Source organism: Aythya ferina, assembly GCF_964211825.1.
Source record: "Aythya ferina genome assembly, contig: HAP1_SCAFFOLD_1192, whole genome shotgun sequence".
Taxonomy (NCBI): domain Eukaryota; kingdom Metazoa; phylum Chordata; class Aves; order Anseriformes; family Anatidae; genus Aythya; species Aythya ferina.
Window position 1 is genome coordinate 1 of NW_028180811.1, and position 22,761 is coordinate 22,761.

The following is a 22,761-nucleotide window of genomic DNA, read 5'->3' on the forward strand; positions in this document are numbered from 1 at the left end:
GACGGGTGGGGGGGGGGGCCCACGCCCAAATTTGGAGGCTGGGGGGGGGCTGTGCCCTAATTTGAGGGCTGGGGGGGGGCACTGGGACTCCCCGTACCCAAATATTTTCTTCGGGGGGGGCCCTGGATGCTCCACTCCCAAACTTAGGGTCAAATTTGGGGGATGGGGGGGGTCCCAGGGCTCCCTACTCCCAAATTTTTTTTTTGTGGGGGGTGTCCCTGGAACCCCTTACACCGGAATTTGGGGTCGGGGGGGGGCTCCTCGGAACTCCCCGCACCCAAATTTGGGCTCTCAGGGCTGTAGGGACAGGGTTGTGCCCCCCCCGCTGTGATTTTACCCCCCCCCTTGTTATATTTCCCCCCCCCCCCCAGCACTGCAGGGACCCCCCCAGAGGCAACAAACGGGGGGGAGGGGAGGGTCTGGGGGTGCCCCTCCCCCATTATCACCCCCCCCCAGCCCCCCCAATTCGGTTTTGGCCCCCCCCTCATTAACACCCCCTAATTCAGGCCCCCCCCAGCACCCCCCCCCTCAGTGCCCCCCCAACTGTGCCCCCCTGCCCCTCCCCCCCCCCAGAGCTTCTATTTTTGACACTGGAACCGCCCCCCCCGGGGACGCGGCCCCTTTAAGACCCCCCCGCCCTCCCCCCCCCGCCTCGTTGTTGCGCGGCCCCTTTAAGAGCCGCCCCCCCCCCCCGGTTCAGGTGGGGCCCACCCGAGCGCGGCCCCTTTAAGGCATCACGGGAGGGGGCGCGGCCCCTTTAAGACCTCCCCCACCCCCCGGTTTAGGCCCCGCCCACGCTGCGCAGCCCCGCCCCCACGCGTCTTCCGCCTCCTCCCGGCGGGGGGCGGAGCCTCCCTTGGCCCCGCCCCCCCGAGCAGCAATAGGCCCCGCCCCCTCCCCTCAGGCTCCCCCCCTTACCCGGGTTCTTTTGGTTGTTTTTTTTTGGGTTGAAAAATCGGGATTTTGGGCAAGAAGGAGGGAGGGGGCGGGGCGACGGAACCGAGCGGGTGCGCGACGGGGGGAGGGGGATGGGGAGCGGTGGGCGGGGCCTGGGGCGAGGCCCCGCCCCCTCCCCCGCCCTCAGGGAAGCAGCGAAGCCATAAGCCCCGCCCCCTCCGCGAGGCCCCGCCCCACGTCTCGGAGCCCCGCCCCTTCCCCTCCCCCCCCTGCCCCCGGATCTATTTTTTTTAATGTATTAAAAGTTTTAAGGAGAAAAACAGCGAGTTTGGGTCATTTTTTGGGGGGGGTCATTTGGGTCATTTTGGGGTCATTTTCGGGTCACTTTTGAGCATTCCCTTCTACAACTCCTTTAAAAAAATGGCTAAAAAGAGAGGAATTTAAGTAAAACATAAAATATTTTATTTGCACCCAATCTTGCCACTTTTTCCCCCAAACCCTCACCGCCCCTCCCCCTTCCCGAAGACCCGCTCCAGGAGCCGGGGGGAGGGGCTGGGGGCGGGGCCGAGCGCGGGGGGGCGGCGCTGGGCGAATCCCCAGCGGGGGGCGTGGTCTCCGGCGGCGGGGGCGTGGCCTCCCGAGACGGGGGCGTGGTCTCCCGAGACGGGGGCGTGGCTTCCCGCGGAGGGGGCGTGGTCTCGGCCGGCCATGGCGGCGCAGCGCCGGTAGAAGCCGCCCTCGCGCTTGGCCTGCGCCGCCTCCGCCCGCAGCCGCTGCGCCCGCGCCTGGCGCTCCCCGGCCAGACGCTCGCTCAGGTGCGGCCAGCGGAAGCCCGGCAGGTACTGGGGGGGGGGGAAATAAAGGGTCGGGGGGGGCGGGAGAAAAACCAAATACCCTATAACCCCCCCAAATACACCGTGACCCCCCCAAATATATCATAAATTCACCAAGAACCTCCTAGCGCCCCCAAATAACCCATAACCCCCCCCCAATACTCCATAACTCACCCCAAATACCCCGTGACCCCCCCAACTACCCCACAATCCCCCACAGACCCCCCCCAAATACCCCACAGACCCCCCAAATCCCCTGTGACCCCCCCAATATCCCCCCCAGACCCCCCCAGCTCCCCTCCCAGTACCCCATAATCCCCCCCAGTCCCCCATAACCCCCCCATTCTCCCCTACACGCCCCCCATAATCCCCCCCCCTAATCCCCACCTCCCCTCAATCCCCCCCCCAACCCCCCAGCCCCATGCCCCCCCTGCAGCCCTCCCCCCACCCCAAATCCTCCCCATTTTGCCCTGCCCCCCCCCAGGAGCTCGCTTTAAGCAACCCCAGGGTGGCCACACCCCCTCGGCTTGACCACGCCCCCTTCTGCTTGGCCCCGCCCCCTCTACACGACTCCGCCCCCTCACATGGCCCCAGCTCCCCTCCCTGCTCCTCTCAGTACCTTCCCCTGAGGCCCCGCCCCTTCCCCTAGACCACGCCCCTTTCCCCACTGCCCCGCCCACTCCCATCATTTCCTTCCCAATCCACTTCCCTGGCTCCGCCCCTCCCCTGTAGCCCCGCCCCTTCCCAGTGACTCCACCCCACCACTGACCACACCCCCTTCACCTCGACCCCGCCCCTATCCATGTCCCGCCCCCTTTCCTTAACCCCACCCCCTCCCAGTGGCCTGACCCCTTTCCCCTTCCCCCCACCCTGTTCTCACTGACCCCACCCCCTTTTCCATGGCCCCGCCCCCTCCCATAGCCCCAACCCTTTCTCCTGGCCCCGCCCCCATTACCCTGACTCCGCCCCTTTTCCTTAACTCCGCCTCCTTTTCCTTAACCCCCTCCCACCCCTCAGCCCCCTTCCCTCCCATGGCCCCACCCCTCTCCCATAGCCCCACCCCTTTCTCCTGTCCCCGCCCCCTTCCCATAGCCCCACCCCCTCCCCATAGCCCCACCCCCTTTCTCATGACCCCGCCCCTTTTCCTTAACTCCACCCCCTCCCACCCCTCAGCCCCCTTCCCTCCCATGGCCCCACCACTCTCCCATAGCCCCACCCCTTTCTCCTGCCCCCGCCCCCTTCCCATAGCTCCACCCCCTTCCCATAGCCCCGCCCCCTTCCCCCAGGCCCCGCCCCTCACCTTGAGGCACCAGCGCTCGTGCCGGAAGCGGCTGCGGGGCCGGGTGCCCATGGGTGCCCCGTGCAGGGCCGCGGCCGCCCGGCGCGCCGCCCGCTTGTCGCGGAATTCCACCCAGCCCTCCGCAAAGCGCCCCCGCCGCTGCCGCCGCCGCCGCAACGTCCCCCCTGGGGGGGCGAGGGGGTGAACGGGGGCACCCACGGGACCCCCAGAAAACAAGGGATCCCATAAAGCACCCGTGGGACCCCCCGTAACGCACCCTGACCCCCACAGATCCCCCGCAAGCACCCAGGTAGTGCCCTGACACCGCCCAGCACCCCATAAGGGCCCCACAACCCTCCTGGGACCCCCCCAACACGACCCATGAGCACCCCGACCCCCACCCTGACCCCCCAGCACTCCCATAAGGACCCCAGCATCCCCATAACCCCCTATCAGCACCCCATTCCCCACCATGACCCCCATAAGCCCCCCACAACCCCCAGGGGTACCCCAACACCACCCACAAGCACCCCAACCCGCACCCTGAGCTCCCCAGCACCCCCATAAGGACCCTATAACACCCCCACGAGCACCCAGACCCCCACCCTGAACCCCTCCAGCAGCACCCTGACACCCAACACCCCTGTCAGCACCCCAACCTGCACCCTAAGCCACCCAGCATCCCCATAAGCACCCTATAAACCCCCCCTACCATTCCCTAAGCACCCCATAACGCCCCCAAGCCCCCCTGGCACTGCCATAACGCCCCCAGCACCCCCTAAACCCCCCCATCAGCACCCCATTCCCCACCCTGACCCCCCCCAAGCACCCCAGAGCCCCCCAAAAGCACCCCACAACCCCCAGGGGTACCCCAACAACACCCACAAGTACCCCAACCCGCACCCTGAGCTCCCCAGTATACCCATAAGGACCCTATAACAACCCCATGACCACCCAGATCCCCACCCTGACCCTCCAGCACACCCATAAGCACCCCTTAGCCCCCCATAAGGGCCCCACAAGGACGCCAGGACCCCCAAAGCCCCCATAACGACCCCAGGCCCCTCATAAGCACCCCTTAGCCCCTCACAAGGACCCCATGAGCACCCCACAAGGACTTCAGGAGAAGTCCTTGAGTAGTCCTTGAGGAGAAGTCCCAGAGCCTCCCATAAGCACCCCAACACCCCCATAAGGACACCGTAGCCCCCCCATAAGACCCCCTTAGCCCCCCATAAGGACCCCAGGATCCCCGTAAGCACCCCATAGCCCCTTACAAGGACCCCATGAGCAACCCACAAGGACCTCAGGACGCCATAGGACCCCCTAGGACCCCACACCCCCCCGCAGCCCCCCGTAGCCCCCCCCCCGCTCACCGCAGGGCTGCAGGAAGACGCGCCCCAGCTCCCCGTGCACCCCCAGCAGGGCCCGGGCCTGCCGGGGCCCGAAGCCGGGCGGGAGGTGGCTGAGGTACAGCACGCCCGGAACCGGCTTCCGAACGGGCACCGCCTCTTCCGCTTCCGCCGCCTCCTCCTCCGCCCCTTCCGCTTCCGGCTGAGACCCCGACGGGTCCGCGGCCTCCTCCGGCGGCGGGCCCTGCTCCGTCACCGCCATGGGGCTGCGTGGGGAGGAAAGGGTTAACGGCCCGCCGTGACCCCTTGACCCCTCCGTGACCCCCTGACCCCGCCGTGACCCCGTGACCCCGCCCTGACCCCCCCTTTAGGGCCTCCCCCCCTCTCCCGGCCGCGCAGCCCCGACCCGCACCCACCGGGCGCCGCCGCGCGACTGCCGCCGAGCGCCGCTGTCGTGAAAGGGGCGTGGCCGCGAGGGGTGGGGGCGTGGCCTGGAGGCGAGGGCGGTGATTGGAAGAGAGGGGAGGGGGCGTGGCCAAGGGTTGGGCGGGAAGGGCGCTGAGGGGAAAGGGGGCGGGGCCACGGCTGAGGAGAAAGGGGCGGGGTCAAAGCCGTTGGGCGGGAAGGGCGCTGAGGTGAAGGGGGCGTGGCCAAGGGGTGGGCGGGAAGGGTGCTGAGGGAGGGGGCGTGGCCAAGGGTTGGGCGGGAAGGGCGCTGAGGCGAAGGGGGCGTGGCCACGGCTTTGGGCGGGAAGGGCGCGTGCGGGCGTCAACGGCCGTTAACGGCCCCCAACGGTCACCAACGGCCGTTAATTGCCTCTAGGGGCCGTTAATTGCCGTTAATTGCTTTTAACAGCCACTAATTGCCACTAATTATCACTAAAGGCCTTTAATTGCCGCTACCGGCCGCTAATGGTGGCTTTATGTGGCAACAGGGAGAAATTTTACCTCAGGATTTTGCCCCCTCCCCCCCAAAATGCCCCAATCCCCCCCCTATTGTCCCCCCATCCCCCTCCCCCCCCCGTTGTCCCCCCCCCAATTGTCCCCCCCCGTGTCCCCTCCCCCCCCTCAGCCCCCCCCCTCCCGCCCCTAATCCCCTAATCCCGCTGCTCGCCCGCAGCCGCCCCCCCCCCCCCCCTAATCCCAGGGGACGGGGCCCCTTAATCCCCCCCCAGCTGCTGCTGCTGTGCCCCCCCCCCCCTCATTAACAGCTGCTTTTAATTGGGGGGGGGCCGCAATTGGAGCTGGTGCCACGCAGGAGGCAGGTGAGTGGGGAGGGGGCACCCAGGGGTGCTGGGGAGGGGGTGGGGGAGCACCCAGGGGGGCTGGGACCCCCCCCCCAAAGGGTCCCTGCCCCATAGGGAGCCCTGGGACCCCCCTGTACTGGGGGGTGGCCCCTGCAGCCACACAGCTGCCCCCCCCCATAACCCCCAGACCCCCAAATACCCCCGAAGAAGCCCCCAGCCTCCCAAATTCTCTCTTAATCCCCCCCCAGAGCCCCCAGCCCCATAAAAAGCCCCCCCAACGAGCCCCCAGCCCCCCCAAAGAAGCCCCCCAACACCCCCCAAGCCCCCCAACAACCCCCAGCCCCACAAAGCAACCCCCCCAAGAAGTCCTCAATCCCCCCCAAAAACCCCATAACCCCCCTAAAGAAGCTCCCACCCCCCCCACAACCCCCTAGCCCCCAAAGTAGCCCCCAACAACCTCTCACCCACCCAAAAAAAGCCCCCAACCCCATAACAACCCCGTAGCCCCTCATAGAAGCCCCCCACCAACCCCATAGCCCCCAAAAGAAGCCCCCACCAACCCCATAATGACCCCATAGCCCCCCCGAGAAGTCCCCAACAGCCCCCTAGCCCCCAAAACAGCCCCCCAACAAGCCCCCAATGCCCCCAGCAACCCCCTAGCCCCCCAAAGAAGCCCCCCAAAAACTCATAGCCCCCCATAGAAGCCCCCAACCCCCCAAAAGAGCCCCCAACAAGCCCCCAATCCCCCCGCCAACCCCATAGCCCCCTATAGAAGCCCCCACCAACCCCATAACAACCCCATAGCCCCCCAAAACAGCCCCCCAACAACCCCATAGCCCCCAAAACAGTGCCCTAACAAGCCCCCAAAGCCCCCACCAACCCCATAACAACCCCATAACTCCTCATAGAAGCCCACCAGCAACCCCATAGCCCCCCATAGAAGCCCCCAACAAGCCCCCAAGGCCCCCAACAACCCCATAACAACCCCATAGCTCCTCATAGAAGCCCCCCACCAACCCAATAGCCCCCCATAGAAGCCCCCAATCCCCCAAAACAGCCCCCACCAACCCCATAGCCCCCACAACAGTGCCCTAACAAGCCCCCTAGCCCCCCACCAACCCCATAGCCCCCATAGAAGCCCCCACCAACCCCATAACGACCCCATAGCCCCCTATAGAAGCCCCCAACAACCCCATAGCCCCCCATAGAAGCCCCCAACAACCCCATAACAACCCCATAGCCCCCCATAGAAGCCCCCAACAACCCCATAACCCCCCATAGAAGCCCCCAAGCCCCCCAACAACCCCATAGAAGCCCCCAACAACCCCCTAGTCCCCAAAACAGCCCCCCACCAACCCCATAGCCCCCTATAGAAGCCCCCAAGCCCCCAAAACAGCCCCCCCCAACCCCATAACCCCCCCCTCTCCCCCCAGCCATGCTCCCCCTCGTCGTCCTCCTGTCCGCCCTGTGCCCCCCGGCGTCCTCGGGCCCGGCGCCCACCCAGCCCCACAGCCACCCCCAGAGCAACCCCCAACAAGCCCCCAGCCCCCCAAAACAGCCCCCCAACAACCCCATAACGACCCCATAGCCCCCAAAACAGTGCCCTAACAAGCCCCCAACCCCCCCAACAACCCCCTAGCCCCCCATAGAAGCCCCCAACAACCCCCTAGCCCCCCAAACAGTGCCCTAACAAGCCCCCAAGCCCACTCCCAACCCCATAACAACCCCATAGCCCCCCAATAGAAGCCCCCAACAAGCCCCCAAGCCCCCCAACAATCCCCTAGGCCCCCAAAGAAGCCCCCCAACAACCCCCTAGCCCCCAAAACAGCCCCTCAACAAGCCCCCAATGCCCCCCAGCAACCCCATAGCCCCCTATAGAAGCCCCCACCAACCCCATAACAACCCCATAGCCCCCCAAAACAGCCCCCCACCAACCCCATAGCCCCCAAAACAGTGCCCTAACAAGCCCCCCCAACCCCATAACAACCCCATAGCCCCCCATAGAAGCCCCCCCAACCCCATAACAACCCCATAGCCCCCCATAGAAGCCCCCAACAACCCCATAGAAGCCCCCAACCCCCCAAAACAGCCCCCAACAACCCCATAACCCCCCATAGAAGCCCCCACCAACCCCATAACAACCCCATAGCCCCCCATAGAAGCCCCCAACAACCCCATAGAAGCCCCCAACCCCTCAAAACAGCCCCCACCAACCCCATAACCCCCCATAGAAGCCCCCAAGCCCCCCAACAACCCCATAACCCCCCACAGAAGCCCCCACCAACCCCATAACCCCCCCCCTCTCCCCCCAGCCATGCTCCCCCTCGTCGCCTTCCTCTCCGCCCTGTGCCCCCCGGCGTCCCCGGGCCCGGCGCCCACCCAGCCCCACAGCCACCCCCAGAGCAACCCCCAACAAGCCCCCAGCCCCCCAAAACAGCCCCCCAACAACCCCATAACGACCCCATAGCCCCCAAAACAGTGCCCTAACAAGCCCCCAACCCCCCCAACAACCCCCTAGCCCCCCATAGAAGCCCCCAACAACCCCCTAGCCCCCCAAACAGTGCCCTAACAAGCCCCCAAGCCCACTCCCAACCCCATAACAACCCCATAGCCCCCCAATAGAAGCCCCCAACAAGCCCCCAAGCCCCCCAACAATCCCCTAGGCCCCCAAAGAAGCCCCCCAACAACCCCCTAGCCCCCAAAACAGCCCCCCAACAACCCCCTAGTCCCCAAAACAGTCCCGCAACAACCCCATAACCCCCCATAGAAGCCCCCCCCCAACCCCATAACCCCCCCATAACCCCCCCCCCTCTCCCCCCAGCCATGCTCCCCCTCGTCGCCTTCCTCTCCGCCCTGTGCCCCCCGGCGTCCCCGGGCCCGGCGCCCACCCAGCCCCACAGCCACCCCCAGAGCAACCCCCAACAAGCCCCCAGCCCCCCAAAACAGCCCCCCAACAACCCCATAACGACCCCATAGCCCCCAAAACAGTGCCCTAACAAGCCCCCAACCCCCCCAACAACCCCCTAGCCCCCCATAGAAGCCCCCAACAACCCCCTAGCCCCCCAAACAGTGCCCTAACAAGCCCCCAAGCCCACTCCCAACCCCATAACAACCCCATAGCCCCCCAATAGAAGCCCCCAACAAGCCCCCAAGCCCCCCAACAATCCCCTAGGCCCCCAAAGAAGCCCCCCAACAACCCCCTAGCCCCCAAAACAGCCCCTCAACAAGCCCCCAATGCCCCCCAGCAACCCCATAGCCCCCTATAGAAGCCCCCACCAACCCCATAACAACCCCATAGCCCCCCAAAACAGCCCCCCACCAACCCCATAGCCCCCAAAACAGTGCCCTAACAAGCCCCCCCAACCCCATAACAACCCCATAGCCCCCCATAGAAGCCCCCCCAACCCCATAACAACCCCATAGCCCCCCATAGAAGCCCCCAACAACCCCATAGAAGCCCCCAACCCCCCAAAACAGCCCCCAACAACCCCATAACCCCCCATAGAAGCCCCCACCAACCCCATAACAACCCCATAGCCCCCCATAGAAGCCCCCAACAACCCCATAGAAGCCCCCAACCCCTCAAAACAGCCCCCACCAACCCCATAACCCCCCATAGAAGCCCCCAAGCCCCCCAACAACCCCATAACCCCCCACAGAAGCCCCCACCAACCCCATAACCCCCCCCCTCTCCCCCCAGCCATGCTCCCCCTCGTCGCCCTCCTCTCCGCCCTGTGCCCCCCGGCGTCCCCGGGCCCGGCGCCCACCCAGCCCCACGGGATCCGGCTGGAGGGCGACCTGACGCTGGGGGGGTTGTTCCCGGTGCACGGGCGGGGGCCGGCGGGGGTCCCGTGCGGCCCCCTCAAACGCGAGAAGGGGATCCAGCGCCTCGAGGCCATGCTCTACGCCCTGGACCGGGTCAACGGGGACCCCCGGCTGCTCCCCAAATTGAGGCTGGGGGCTCGCATCCTGGACACGTGCTCGCGGGACACCTACGCCCTGGAGCAGGCGCTGGGCTTCGTGCGGGCGCTGCTGCCCCCGGCCGAGGGCGAGGGGCTGTGCCCCGACGGGAAGCCCCCTCCCCGCGCCCCCCCCGAGCGCCTGGTGGGGGTCATCGGAGCCTCGGCCAGCTCCGTCTCCATCATGGTGGCCAACGTGCTGCGGCTCTTCGCGGTGAGGGGGGGGTTTGGGGGGGAATTTGGGGGGTTTTGGGGGGGTTTCAGGGGGATTTGGGGTCTTGGGGTATGGGGTTTTGGGGGAAAAAGGGGGGATATTGGGGGCATGGGGGGGTGTGGGGGCATGTGGCCAGCTCCGTCTCCATCATGGTGGCCAACGTGCTGCGGCTCTTCGCGGTGAGGGGGGGGTTTGGGGGGGAATTTGGGGGGTTTTGGGGGGGTTTCAGGGGGATTTGGGGTCTTGGGGTATGGGGTTTTGGGGGAAAAAGGGGGGATATTGGGGGCATGGGGGGGTGTGGGGGCATGTGGCCAGCTCCGTCTCCATCATGGTGGCCAACGTGCTGCGGCTCTTCGCGGTGAGGGGGGGGGTTTGGGGGGGTTTTGGGGGGATTTAGGGGGATTTGGGGGGTTTCAGGGGGATTTGGGGTCCTGAGGTATTTGGATTTAGGGGAATTTGGGGTATGGGGGGGCACTGGGAACATTTGGCCAGCTCCGTCTCCATCATGGTGGCCAAAGTGCTGCGGCTCTTTGCAGTGAGGGAGGGGGTTGGGGCATTTTGGGGGGGTTTCAGGGGGATTTGGGGGGTTTCAGGGGGATTTGGGGTCTTGGGGTATTGGGTTTTGGGGGAAAAAGGGGGGATATTGGGGGTATGGGGGCACTGAGGATATGTGGCCAGCTCCGTCTCCATCGTGGTGGCCAACGTGCTGCGGCTCTTCGCGGTGAGTGGGGGGATTTTGGGGGGGTTTGGGGGGTTTTGGGGCATTTTGGGGGGATTTTAGGAATGTAGGGGGGTATTTGGGGTCTTGGGGTATTGGGTTTTGGGGGAATTTGGGGTCTTGGGGGGGTATGGGGGCATGTGGCCAGCTCCGTCTCCATCATGGTGGCCAACGTGCTGCGGCTCTTTGCGGTGAGGGGGGGGGTTTGGGGGGGTTTTGGGGGGATTTAGGGGGGGTTTCAGGGGGATTTGGGGGGTTTCAGGGGGATTTGGGGGTATTTGGGGTATGGGGGGGCGCTGGGGACATTTGGCCACCTTCATCTCCATCGTGGTGGCCAACGTGCTGCGGCTCTTTGCGGTGAGGGGGGGGGTTTGGGGGGGTTTTGGGGGGATTTAGGGGGATTTGGGGGGTTTCAGGGGGATTTGGGGTCCTGAGGTATTTGGATTTAGGGGAATTTGGGGTATGGGGGGGCACTGGGAACATTTGGCCAGCTCCGTCTCCATCATGGTGGCCAAAGTGCTGCGGCTCTTTGCAGTGAGGGAGGGGTTTGGGGCATTTTGGGGGGGTTTGGAGGGATTTTAGGAATGTACGGGGGTATTTAGGGTCTTGGGGTATTGGGTTTTGGGGCAAAAAGGGGGGATATTGGGGGTATGGGGGGGTGTGGGGGCTCGTGGCCAGCTCCATCTCCATCATGGTGGCCAACGTGCTGCGGCTCTTTGCTGTGAGTGGGGGGTTTGGGGGAGCTTTGGGGGGTTTTGGGGGAGATTTGGGGCATTTTGGGGGGATTTTAGGAATGTAGGGGGGTATTTGGGGTCTTGGGGTATTGGGTTTTGGGGGAATTTGGGGTCTTGGAGGGGTATGGGGACGCATGGCCAGCTCCGTCTCCATCCTGGTGGCCAACGTGCTGCGGCTCTTCGCGGTGAGGGGGGGGGTTGGGGGGATTTTGGGGGGGTTTGGAACATTTTGGGGGTTTTCAGGGGGATTTGGGGTTTTGGGGTATTTGGTTTTTGGGGAAAAAGGGGGGATATTGGGGGTATGGGGGGGTGTGGGGGCACGTGGCCAGCTCGGTCTCCATCCCAGTGGCCACCGTGGGGTCTGGGGGTGATTTTTGGGGTGTTGGGGTGGGCTTTGGGGTATTTGGGGTGTGTGGGGCCGTGGCGGGGTGGTTATGGGGCCGCGGGGGGTTGGGACCCCCCCCCCCTTTTTGCTGCCCCCCCCCTTTTTGCTGTGTCCCCCCCCCCCCCGTTCCCAGGCTGCCCCGCGGCCGCTCGGGGATTAGGGGCGGCTGGGGGGGGGGCGGCTGGGGGGGAGGGGGGGGGGCCCTGTCCCTGCGTCCCCTGGGGCGTCCCCGAGTGCCCCCGCACCCATGGGTGCCCCCCATCCCAGTATCCCCCCAGTCCCTCCCAGTATGTCCCAGTATCCCCTCAGTCCTTCTCACTCCATCCCAGTATCCCCCCAGTCCCCTCCCAGTGTATCCCAGTACCCTCCCAGTGCCCCCCAGTCCCCTCCCAGTGTATCCTAGTATCCGCCCAGTCCCTCCCACTCCATCCCAGTGCCCCCCAGTCCCCTCCCAGTGTCTCCCAGTACCCCCCAGTGTATCCCAGTACCTCCTAGTCCCCTCCCAGTGTATCCCAGCACCCCCCCAGTCCCTCCCACTCCATCCCAGTGTCTCCCAGTCCCCTCCCAGTGTATCCCAGTGTATCCCAGTCTCCTCCCTGTGTCTCCCACTCCCTCCCAGTGCCCCCCAGTCCCCTCCCAGTTTATCCCAGTGCCCCCCAGTCCCCTCCCACTGCATCCCAGTGTATCCCAGTATCCCCCCAGCCCCTCCCACTCCATCCCTGTCCCTCCCAGTCCTCTCCCAGTGTATCCCAGTACTCCCCAGTCTCCTCCCAGTGTATCCCAGTCTCCTCCCAGTGTATCCCAGTATCCCCCCACTCCCTCCCAGTGTATCCCAGTATCTGCCCAGTGTCTCCCAGTCCCCTCCCAGTGTCTCCCAGTCCCCTCCCAGTGTCTCCCAGTCCCTCCCCAGTGCCCCCCAGTCCCTCCCAGTGTATCCCAGTATCTGCCCAGTGTATCTCAGCACCCCCCCAGTCCCTCCCACTCCCTCCCAGTGTCTCCCAGTCCCCTCCCAGTGTCTCCCAGTCCCCTCCCAGTGTCTCCCAGTCCCTCCCCAGTGCCCCCCAGTCCCTCCCAGTGTATCCCAGTATCTGCCCAGTGTCTCCCAGTCCCCTCCCAGTGTATCTCAGCACCCCCCCAGTCCCTCCCACTCCCTCCCAGTGTCTCCCAGTCTCCTCCCAGTGTCTCCCAGTCCCCTCCCAGTGTATCCCAGTGTCTCCCAGTCCCCTCCCAGTGTCTCCCAGTCCCCTCCCAGTGTATCCCAGTGTCTCCCAGTCCCCTCCCAGTGTCTCCCAGTCCCCTCCCAGTGTCTCCCAGTCCCCTCCCAGTGTCTCCCAGTCCCTCCCCAGTGCCCCCCAGTCCCCTCCCAGTGCCCCCCCCATCACCCCCCCCATTTCCCCCCCCCAGCTGCCGCAGATCAGCTACGCGTCCACGGCCCCGGAGCTGTCGGACCGGGGCCGCTACGAGTTCTTCTCGCGGGTGGTGCCCCCGGACTCGTACCAGGCGCAGGCCATGGTGGCGCTGGTGCGGGCGCTGGGCTGGCGCTACGTCAGCACCCTGGCCTCCGAGGGCAGCTACGGAGAGAGCGGCGTCGACGCCTTCCTGCACAGCTCCCGGGAGGCCGGTGGGGAGGGGGGGGTTAAGGGGGAGGGGCTAAAGGGGGAGGGGTTAAAGGGGAGGGGAGGGGTTAAAGGGAGGGGTTAAAGGGGAGGGGATAAGGGGAGGGGTTAAAGGGAGGGGTTAAGGGGAGGGGTTAAGGGGGAGGGGTTAAAGGGGGAGGGGTTAAGGGGAGGGGAGGGGTTAAGGGGAGGGGTTAAAGGGGGAGGGAATAAGGGGAGGGGAAGGGGTTAAAGGGGAGGGGATAAGGGGGAGGGGAGGGGTTAAGGGGAGGGGATAAGGGGAGGGGAGGGGTTAAAGGGGAGGGGTTAAAGGGGAGGGGAGGGGTTAAAGGGGAGGGGAGGGGTTAGGGGGAGGGGTTAAAGGGGAGGGGAGGGGTTAAAGGGGAGGGGAGGGGTTAAAGGGGAGGGGAGGGGTTAAAGGGAGGGGTTAAAGGGGAGGGGAGGGGTTAAAGGGAGGGGTTAAGGGGAGGGGAGGGGTTAGGGGGAGGGGTTAAGGGGAGGGGTTAAGGGGGGAGTGGAGGGGTTAAGGGGAGGGGAGGGGTTAAAGGGGGAGGGGCTAAAGGGGGAGGGGATAAGGGGAGGGGAGGGGTTAAAGGGGGAGGGGGAGGGGTTAAAGGGGAGGGGAGGGGTTAAAGGGAGGGGTTAAAGGGGAGGGGTTAAAGGGGAGGGGTTAAGGGGAGGGGTTAAGGGGAGGGGAGGGGTTAAGGGGAGGGGATAAGGGGAGGGGTTAAGGAAAGGGGGAGGGGTTAAAGGGGGAGGGGAGGGGTTAAAGGGAGGGGAGGGGTTAAGGGGGGAGGGGAGGGGCTAAAGGGGAGAGGAAAAGGGGAGGGGTTAAGGGGAGGGGCTAAGGAAAGGGGAGGGGTTAAAGGGGGGGGATAAGGGGAGGGGAGGGGTTAAGGGGAGGGGTTAAAGGGGGAGGGGTTAAGGGGAGGGGAGGGGTTAAGGGGAGGGGTTAAAGGGGGAGGGGTTAAGGGGAGGGGAGGGGTTAAGGAAAGGGGTTAAGGGGAGGGGTTAAGGGGGAGGGGATAAGGGGAGGGGAGGGGTTAAAGGGGAGGGGGAGGGGTAAAGGGGAGGGGTTAGGGGGAGGGGTTAAGGGGAGGGGTTAAAGGGGGAGGGGAGGGGTTAAGGGGAGGGGAGGGGTTAAAGGGGAAGGGAGGGGTTAAGGGGAGGGGTTAAGGGGAGGGGGAGGGGTTAAGCGGAGGGGAGGGGTTAAAGGGGGAGGGGAGGGGTTAAAGGGGAGGGGCTAAGAAATGGGGAGGGGCTGGGGGAGGGGATAAAGGGGAGGGGTTAAGGAAAGGGGGAGGGGTTAAGGGGGAGGGGTTAAGGGGGAGGGGAGGGGCTGGGGGAGGGGTTAAGGGGAGGGGTTAAGGGGAGGGGAGGGGTAAAGGGGAGGGGTTAAAGGGGGAGGGGAGGGGCTAAGGAAAGGGGGAGGGGTTAAGGGGAGGGGAGGGGTTAAGGGGAGGGGATAAGAGGGGAGGGGATAAGGGGGGAGGGGTTAAGGGGAGGGGAGGGGCTGGGGAGGGGATAAAGAGGGAGGGGTTAAGGGGAGGGGTTAAGAAAATGGGAGGGGTTAAGGGGAGGGAATAAAGGGGAGGGGTTAAGAAATGGGGAGGGGCTAAGGAAAGGGGGAGGGGAGGGGTTAAGGGGAGAGGTTAAAGGGGGAGGGGCTGAAGGGGAGGGAAGGGACTGAGGAAAGGGGGAGGGGCTAAGAAAATGGAAAGGGCTAAGGGGGAGGGGAGGGGCTAAGGAAATGGGAGGGGTTGAGGGGAGGGGCTGAGAAAAGGGGGAGGGGCTAAAGGGGAGTGGGAGGGGCTAAGGAAAGGGGGCGAGGGGGAGGGGCTAAGAAAAGGGAAGGGGCTAAGGGGGACTGGTGTGTACTGGTGTGTACTGGTGTGTACTGGGCAGGGGGGCTGTGCATCGCCCAGTCCATCAAGATCCCGCGGGAGCCGCGGGCGGGCGCCTACGCGCAGGTGGTGCAGCGCCTGATGGAGACCTCCACCGCCCGCGGCGTCATCGTCTTCGCCCACGAGGACGACATCCGGTGAGCCCAGTACACACCAGTATAAACCAGTACACACCAGTATACACCGCTACACCCCCTAACGCCCCCCCCCGCCACCGCTGTACACCCCCCGCCCCCAGTACAAACCAGTAAAACGCCCGGCGTCCGCCCCCTGCTCCCAGCACTGCTGCACGGTGCTGCACCAGCAACACCAGTAAGAACCAGTATAGGCCAGTTTGGACCAGTGAGCATCGCTACAGGCCTGGGAGCTCCGGTATGGACCAGTTGTTTCCAGTACAGACCAGTAATTCACACAGCAGCTCCCAGCACTGCCTGCGGAGGCGCACCGCCAACACCAGTTGGCCCCAGTACAGACCAGTTAGACCCAGTACAGACTATTAAACTCCAGTATAAACCAGTGAGCTCCAGTATAAACCAGTGAGCTCCTCCCAGTATCCTCCAGTCCCTCCCAGTGTGCCCCGGTCACCTCCCAGTGCCTCCCAGTATCCCCCTGGTCTCCTCCCAATCCATCCCAGTGCTCCCTGGTCTCCTCCCAGTGTATCCCAGTATCCCCTTGGTCTCCTCCCAGTCCATCCCAGTACCCCCCAGTCCCCTTCCAGTGCCTCCCAATCCCTCCCAGTGTATCCCAGTACCCCCCAGTCCCCTCCCAGTGCCTCCCAATCCCTCCCAGTGTATCCCAGTACCCCCCAGTCCCCTCCCAGTGTATCCCAGTATCCCCCCAGCCCCTCCCACTCCATCCCAGTCCCTCTCAGTATCCCCCCCAGTCCCTCCCAATGTATCCCAGTATCCACCCAGTGTCTCCCAGTCCCCTCCCAGTGCATCCCAGTATCCCCCCAGCGCCTCCCAGCGTATCCCAGTATCCCCCCAGTCCCTCCCAGTGCTCCCAGTACACTTTGTGTCCCGCAGGCGGGTGCTGGAGGCGACGGCGCAGGCCAACCTCTCGGGGCACTTTGCTTGGGTGGGCTCGGACAGCTGGGGGGCCAAGATGGCTCCGGTGCAGGGCCTGGAGGACGCCGCCCACGGCGCCATCACCATCCTGCCCAAGCGCGCCTCCGTGCCCGGTCAGTGCTGCCCCATAGCCACCCCATAGCCACCCCATATCCACCCCATATCCGCCCCATAGCTGCCCCACAGCATCCCCGGGGGTCCCCACCTAGCCCAAGGTGGGTGCAGGGAGGTGGAGTTTGGGGGTCCCGTCCCCTTCTCGTGTCTCTATACACATGGGGGTCTGCCCCACGGTGCTATGGGGTGCCCCACAGCGCTATGGGGTGCCCCACAGCGCTATGGGGTGCCCCACACACTATGGGGTGCCCCACAGTGTCCCTGGGGGTCTTCACCTGGCCCTAAGTGGGTAGAGGGAGGTGGAGTTTGGGGGTCCCATCCCCTTCTCGTGTCTCTATACGCATGGGGGTCTGCCCCACGGCGCTATGGGGTGCCCCACAGTGCTATGGGGTGCCCCACACACTATGGGGTGCCCCACACACTATGGGGTGCCCCACAGCTGCCCCACAGTGTCCCTGGGGGTCCCCACCTAGCCCACGGTAGGTGGAGTTTGGGGGTCCCATCCCCTTCTCATCTCTCTATACACATGGGGGTCTGCCCCACGGCGCTATGGGGTGCCCCACGGTGCTATGGGGTGCCCCACATGCTATGGGGCGCCCCACAGGCTTCGACGAGTACTTCACCTCCCGCTCGCTGGAGAACAACCGCCGCAACCTGTGGTTCCACGAGTTCTGGGAGGAGGACTTCAACTGCCACCTGCCCCACAACGAGCCCCACGGCGAGCCCCACGGCGGGGCCGCTGCCCCCACCCGCAAGTGCACAGGTACCCCCCGCTGCCCCATAACCTGCCCCATAGCACCCCTGGATGCCCCGTAGTGCCCCATAGCACCCCCTAACCTGCCCCCATAGCGCCCTTTGGCTGCCCCATAGCACCCCTGGGTGCACCGTGATCTGCCCTATAGCACCCTTGGCTGCCCCATAGTGACCCATGGCACCCCATAATCTACCCCATAGCGCCCTTTGGCTGCCCCACAGCACCCTTGGGTCACACCATGGTCTGCCCTATAGCACCCCTGGCTGCCCCATAGTGAGCCATAGCACCCCATAACCTCCCTGGCTGCCCCATAGCACCCCCTAACCTGCCCCATAACCCTCCCAGCTGCCCCATAGTGGTCCGTAGCACCCCATAATCTACCCCATAGCTCCCTTTGGCTGCCCCACAGCACCCTTGGGTGCACCATGGTCTGCCCTATAGCACCCCTGGCTGCCCCATAACCTCCCTGGCTGCCCCATAGGGCGCCATAGCACCCCTTAACCTGCCCTATAGCACCCTTTGGGTGCCCCATAGCACCCCTGGCTGCCCCATAGTGCCCTTGGGTGCCCCCTAACCTGCCCCATAACCCCCCTGGCTGCCCCATAGTGTCCCATAGCGCCCCATAGCACCCCCTAACCTGCCCCATAGCCCCCCTGGCTGCCCCATAGTGTCCCATAGCGCCCCATAGCACCCCCTAACCTGCCCCATAACCCCCCTGGCTGCCTCATAGTGCCCCATAGCACCCCCTAACCTGCCCCATAACCCACCTGGCTGCCCCATAGTGTCCCATAGTGCCCCATAGCACCCCCTAACCTGCCCCATAACCCCCCACGGCTGCCCCATAGCACCCCATAACCCACCCCCTAGCCCCCGTTACCCACCCTCACCCCCCCCCCAGCCCTCCCCACTTGCAGCCCCCCGACTTGTGGGGCGCTGACCCCCACGTGTGGGGCAGGCCGGGAGCGCATCGGGCGCGACTCGCCCTACGAGCAGGAGGGCAAGGTGCAGTTCGTCATCGACGCCGTGCTGGCCATGGCCCACGGGCTGCACAGCCTCATGGCCGAGGCCTGCCCGGGGGGGGAGCTGTGCCCGCGCATGGACCCCCCCGACGGCCGCCGCCTCCTGTACCACATCCGCCGCGTGGCCTTCAACGGTACTGGGGGGCGCTGGGGGGCACTGGGAGGGGTTGGGAGGGGACTGGGAGGGGGTAAGAGGGCACTGGGAAGGGCTGGGAGGGGACTGGGAAGGGCTGGGAGGGGTTGGGAGGGGACAGGGAGGGGTTGGGGGGGGACTGGGAAGGGTTGGGAGGGGGTAAGAGGGGACTGGAGGGCACTGGGAAGGGCTGGGAGGGACTGGGAGGGGTTGGGAGGGGACTGGGAAGGGCTGGGAGGGATTGGGAGGGGTTGGGAGGGGACTGGGAAGGGCTGGGAGGGCATTGGAAGGGGTTGGGAGGGTACTGGGAAGGGGTAAGAAGGCACTGGGGGGCACTGGGAGGGGGGTAAGAGGGCACTGGGGGGCACTAGGAGGGACTGGGAAGGGTTGGGAGGGACTGGGAGGGGGTAAGAGGGCACTGGGAGTCACTGGGAGGGGACTGGGAAGGGCTGGGAGGGGGTAAGAGGGGACTGGGGGACACTGAGAAGGACTGGGAGGGGTTGGGAGTGGACTGGGAGGGGTTTGGGAGGGACTGGGAGGCACTGGGAAGGGGTTGGGAGGGGACTGGGAGGGGTTGGGAGGGGACTGGGGAGCACTGGGAGGGGGCTGGGAGGGGTTTGGGAGGGGCTGGGAGGGCACTGGGAAGGGGTAAGAGAGGACTAGGGAGCACTGGGAGGGACTGGGGAGCACTGGGAGGGGGGTAAGAGGTCACTGGGAGAGACTGGGAGGGGTTTGGGAGGGGTTGGGAGGAGACGGGGAGGAGTTGGGAGGGTACTGGGAAGGTACTGGGAGGAGTTGGGAGTGGAATGGGAGCACTGGGAGGGGACTGGGATGGGTGGGAGAGGGGACTGGGAGGCACTGGGAGGGACGTGGGGTGTGGGGGGGTTGCAGAAGATGACTGGGGGGGTGTAGGAGGGGACTGGGAGGAGCGGGGGGGGCACTGGGAGAGACTGGGAGGGGTGTGGGGAGTACTGGAGGGGTACTGGGAGGGGGTGGATGGGGTTTGGGGGAAGTAGGAGGGGACTGGAGGGGTACTGGGAGGGTACTGGGGGATACTGGGGCGGACTGGGGTGGTACTGGGGAGATAGTGGGGTGGACTAGGGGATACTGGGACAGACTTGGAGGGATACTGGGAGGCACTGGTGCATACTGGTGCGGCACATTGCAGTGCGTGCTGCTTTGTACAGTGCGTACCGGTACCCACCAGTTCATACTGGTTCCTACTGGTCTGTAAGGGTTCCTACTGCTACGTAGGGGTTCCTACTGGTCCGTACTGGTTTATACTGGTGCGGCACATCGCAGCGTGTGCTGCTTTGTACCGTGCCCACCACTACCCACCGGTCCCTCCCAGTCCCTACTGGTCCGTACGGGTTCCTACTGCTCGGTACTGGTTCCTACTGGTGTATACCGGTCCATACTGGTCTGTACTGGTCCAAACTGGTGTGTACCGGCCCGGCAGGCAGCGCGGGCACCCCGGTGCGGTTCAACGAACTGGGCGACGCGCCGGGCAGCTACGACCTCTTCCAGTTCCAGCGCGGCAACGGCAGCGGCCCCGGGGCCTACCGGGCCGTGGGGCACTGGGGGCAGGCGCTGCACCTGCAGGTGGGCACTGGGAGGGACTGGGAGACACTGGGAGGGACTGGGAGGCACTGGGAGGGACTGGGAGGGAGGTATGAGGGGGCTGGGAGGGGCTATGGGGGGGCTATGGGGGGTTATGAGGGTGCTGGGGGGCACTGGGATGAACTGGGGGGGACTGGGAGGGTTATGGGGGAATTGGGGGGTACTGGGAGGGGACTGGAGGGGGTACTGGGTGGACTGGGGGGGCACTAGGATGAACTGGAAGGGGACTGGGAGGGTGCTGGGATGAACTGGGGGGGACTGGGAGGGTTATGGGGGAATTGGAGGGTACTGGGAGGGGAATGGAGGGGATACTGGGTGGACTGGGAGGGGTACTGGGGGGTACTGGGGGAACTGGGAGGGTTATGGGGGAACTGGGGGATACTGGGAGGGGACTGGAGGGGATACTGGGTGGACTGGGAGGGGAACTGGGAGGGTTATGGGGGAACTGGGGGGTACTGGGAGGGGACTGGGAGGGGTAGTGGGGGGGAATGGGAGTACTGGGAGGGGTTATGGGGGTACTGGGGGGGTTATGGGGGTACTGGGATGAGTACTGGGGGGTACTGGGGGGATTATGGTCATACTGGGAGGGGCCCTGGGGGGGGTCCCGGTGTCCCTGGGGGGGTCCCCAGGAGGCCCCTCCCCCACCGGGGACCCCCAGGCCCACCTTGGGGTGCCCTCACGCGTCTCCTTCTGCCCCCCCCCCTTTTACCCCCACCCCCCCGCTAACCCCATAACCCCCCCATCCCCCCCCCAACTCCTCTAAACGCCCCCATACCCCCATTTGCCCTAAATCGCCTCCTTTTGCCCCGTTTTGCCCCCCCATACCCCCATTTGCCCTAAATCGCCTCCTTTTGCCCCGTTTTGCCCCCCCATACCCCCATTTGCCCTAAATCCCCCCTTTTGCCCCCCGTACCCCCATTTACCCCCTGTTTCCCCCTATTTAACCCTCATTTACCCCTCCCTTCTGCCCCATTACCCCCCCACCCCCCGTTTACCCTCTATTTCTCCCCGGTTTACCCCCTTATCCCCCTTTTACCCCTCTTTACCCCCCCCATTTGCCCCCCACCCCCCCATTTCCCCTCTATTTCCACCCAATTTCCCCTTCTTATCCCCCTTTTGCCCCATTTCCCCCTCCATACCCCCCCATTTCCCCTCTATTTCCCCCAATTTCTCCCCCTTATCCCCCATTTCCCCCTCCATACCCCTCATTTCCCCCCACATTCCCCCATTTCTCCCCCCATTTCCCCCGATTTCCCCCCGTTATCCCCCATTTCCCCCTCCATACCCCCCCATTTCCCCCCATTTCCCCCTCTTTCCTCCCATTTCCCCCTCCATACCCCCATTTCTCCCCCCATTTCCCCTCTATTTCCCCCCCTTATCCCCCATTTCCCCCTCTTTACCCCCATTTACCCCCCACCCCCCCATTTCCCCTCTATTTCTCCCCGATTTCTCCCCCTTATCCCCCATTTCCCCCTCCATACCCCCCATCTCCCCCATTTCCCCCCATTTCCCCCTCTTTACCCCCCTTATCCCCCATTTACCCCCCATTTCCCCCCCTTATCCCCCATTTCTCCCCCCATATCCCCCTATTTCCCCCCCTTTATCCCCCCACCCCCCCATTTCTCCCCCCATTTCCCCTCTATTTCCCCCTCCATACCCCCATTTCCCCCCCATTTACCCCCCATTTCCCCCCTTATCCCCAATTTCCCCCCCCATTTCCCCCCCATTTCCCCCCTTATCCCCCATTCCCCCCCCATTTCCCCCCCATTTCCCCCTCTTTACCCCCGCTTTACCCCCCCACCCCCCATTTTCCCTCTATTTCCCCCCAATTTCCCCCCCATCCCCTATTTCCCCCCCATTTACCCTCTATTTCCCCTGATTCCCCCCCTTATCCCCCATTTCCCCCTCTTTACCCCCCCTTATCCCCCATTTCCCCCCCATTTCCCCCTCCATACCCCCAATTTCCCCCCCATTTCCCCCCCATTTCCCCTCTATTTCCCCTGTTCCCCCCCCATTTCCCCCCCATTTCCCCCCCCATCCCCCCCCTTACCCCCCCAACCCCCCCCAGCTCCCCGCCATGCGCTGGCACGGCCCCCCCTCCACCCCCCCGATCTCCGTCTGCAGCCTCCCCTGCGGCCCTGGCGAGCGCAAGAAGCCGGTGAAGGGCGTCCCGTGCTGCTGGCACTGCGAGCCCTGCTCCGGCTACCGCTACCGCGCCGACGAGCTCACCTGCCTGCCCTGCGCCCCCCACCTCCGCCCCACGCCCGACCGCTCCTCCTGCCGCCCCACGCCCCTGGTGCGCCTCCCGTGGAGCTCCCCGCTGGCCGCCTTGCCCTTGGCGTTGGCCGCCCTGGGGCTAGCGGCCACCGCCTTCGTGCTGGCCACCTTCGCCCGGCACCACGAGACGCCCATCGTCAAGGCGTCGGGGCGCGAGCTGAGCTACGCGCTGCTGGCCGGCATCGCGCTGGTCTACGCCATCACCTTCCCCATGGTGGCCGAGCCGGGGACCGTGGTCTGCGCCCTGCGGAGGCTCTTCCTGGGGCTGGGGATGAGCCTCACCTACGCCGCGCTGCTCACCAAGACCAACCGCATCTACCGCATCTTCGAGCAGGGTGAGGGGGGGTTTGGGGTGGGATTTGGGGGATTTGGGGCAATGGGAATGGGACTGGGGAATTGGAATGGGATTAGGAAATGGGAATGGGATTAGGAAATGGGAATGGGACCAGGCGCTGGTCACCAAGACCAACCGCATCTACCGCATCTTCGAGCAGGGTGAGGGGGGGGTTTGGGGTGGGATTAGGGGATTTGGGGGGTTTGGGGGTAATGGGAATGGGATTGGGAGACTGGGAATGGGAATGGGACCAGGCGCTGCTCACCAAGACCAACCACATCTACCGCATCTTTGAGCAGGGTGAGAGGG

General features: G+C 65.2%; 2 protein-coding genes across 2 annotated transcripts; one reads left to right on the plus strand and one right to left on the minus strand.

The window, feature by feature from the left end:
- Nucleotides 1–1,336: 1,336 nt before the first annotated feature.
- ABT1 (activator of basal transcription 1) lies at nucleotides 1,337–4,836 on the minus strand. Its single transcript, XM_084540544.1, has 4 exons — nucleotides 4,775–4,836; nucleotides 4,383–4,624; nucleotides 3,031–3,194; nucleotides 1,337–1,739 (listed from the first exon to the last, which is right to left on the minus strand). The coding sequence occupies exons 2-4, from the start codon at nucleotides 4,618–4,620 to the stop codon at nucleotides 1,398–1,400; spliced, it is 744 nt and encodes a 247-aa protein (XP_084396670.1). The 5' UTR covers nucleotides 4,621–4,624; nucleotides 4,775–4,836; the 3' UTR covers nucleotides 1,337–1,397.
- A 633-nt stretch (nucleotides 4,837–5,469) lies between these two features.
- On the plus strand, nucleotides 5,470–22,613 carry LOC311429465 (metabotropic glutamate receptor 6-like; the record flags this gene model as incomplete). Its single annotated transcript, XM_084540543.1, has 10 exons — nucleotides 5,470–5,622; nucleotides 9,305–9,777; nucleotides 13,019–13,235; nucleotides 15,136–15,271; nucleotides 16,160–16,314; nucleotides 16,920–17,078; nucleotides 18,025–18,222; nucleotides 19,681–19,823; nucleotides 21,910–22,453; nucleotides 22,530–22,613. Coding segments are annotated over exons 2-10 (2,107 nt in total), but the record flags the coding sequence as incomplete, so codon positions are not given.
- Nucleotides 22,614–22,761: the final 148 nt, after the last annotated feature.

Coding starts and splice junctions, on each gene's coding strand:
- ABT1 (XM_084540544.1), bottom strand. CDS start 4,620: ATGGCGGTGACGGAGCAGGGCCCGCCGCCGGAGGAGGCCGCGGACCCG. Junction 3,195..4,382: donor CGTCTTCCTGCAGCCCTGCG/GTGAGCGGGGGG, acceptor TCGCCCCCCCAG/GGGGGACGTTGCGGCGGCGG. Junction 1,740..3,030: donor ACGAGCGCTGGTGCCTCAAG/GTGAGGGGCGGG, acceptor CCCCCCCCCCAG/TACCTGCCGGGCTTCCGCTG.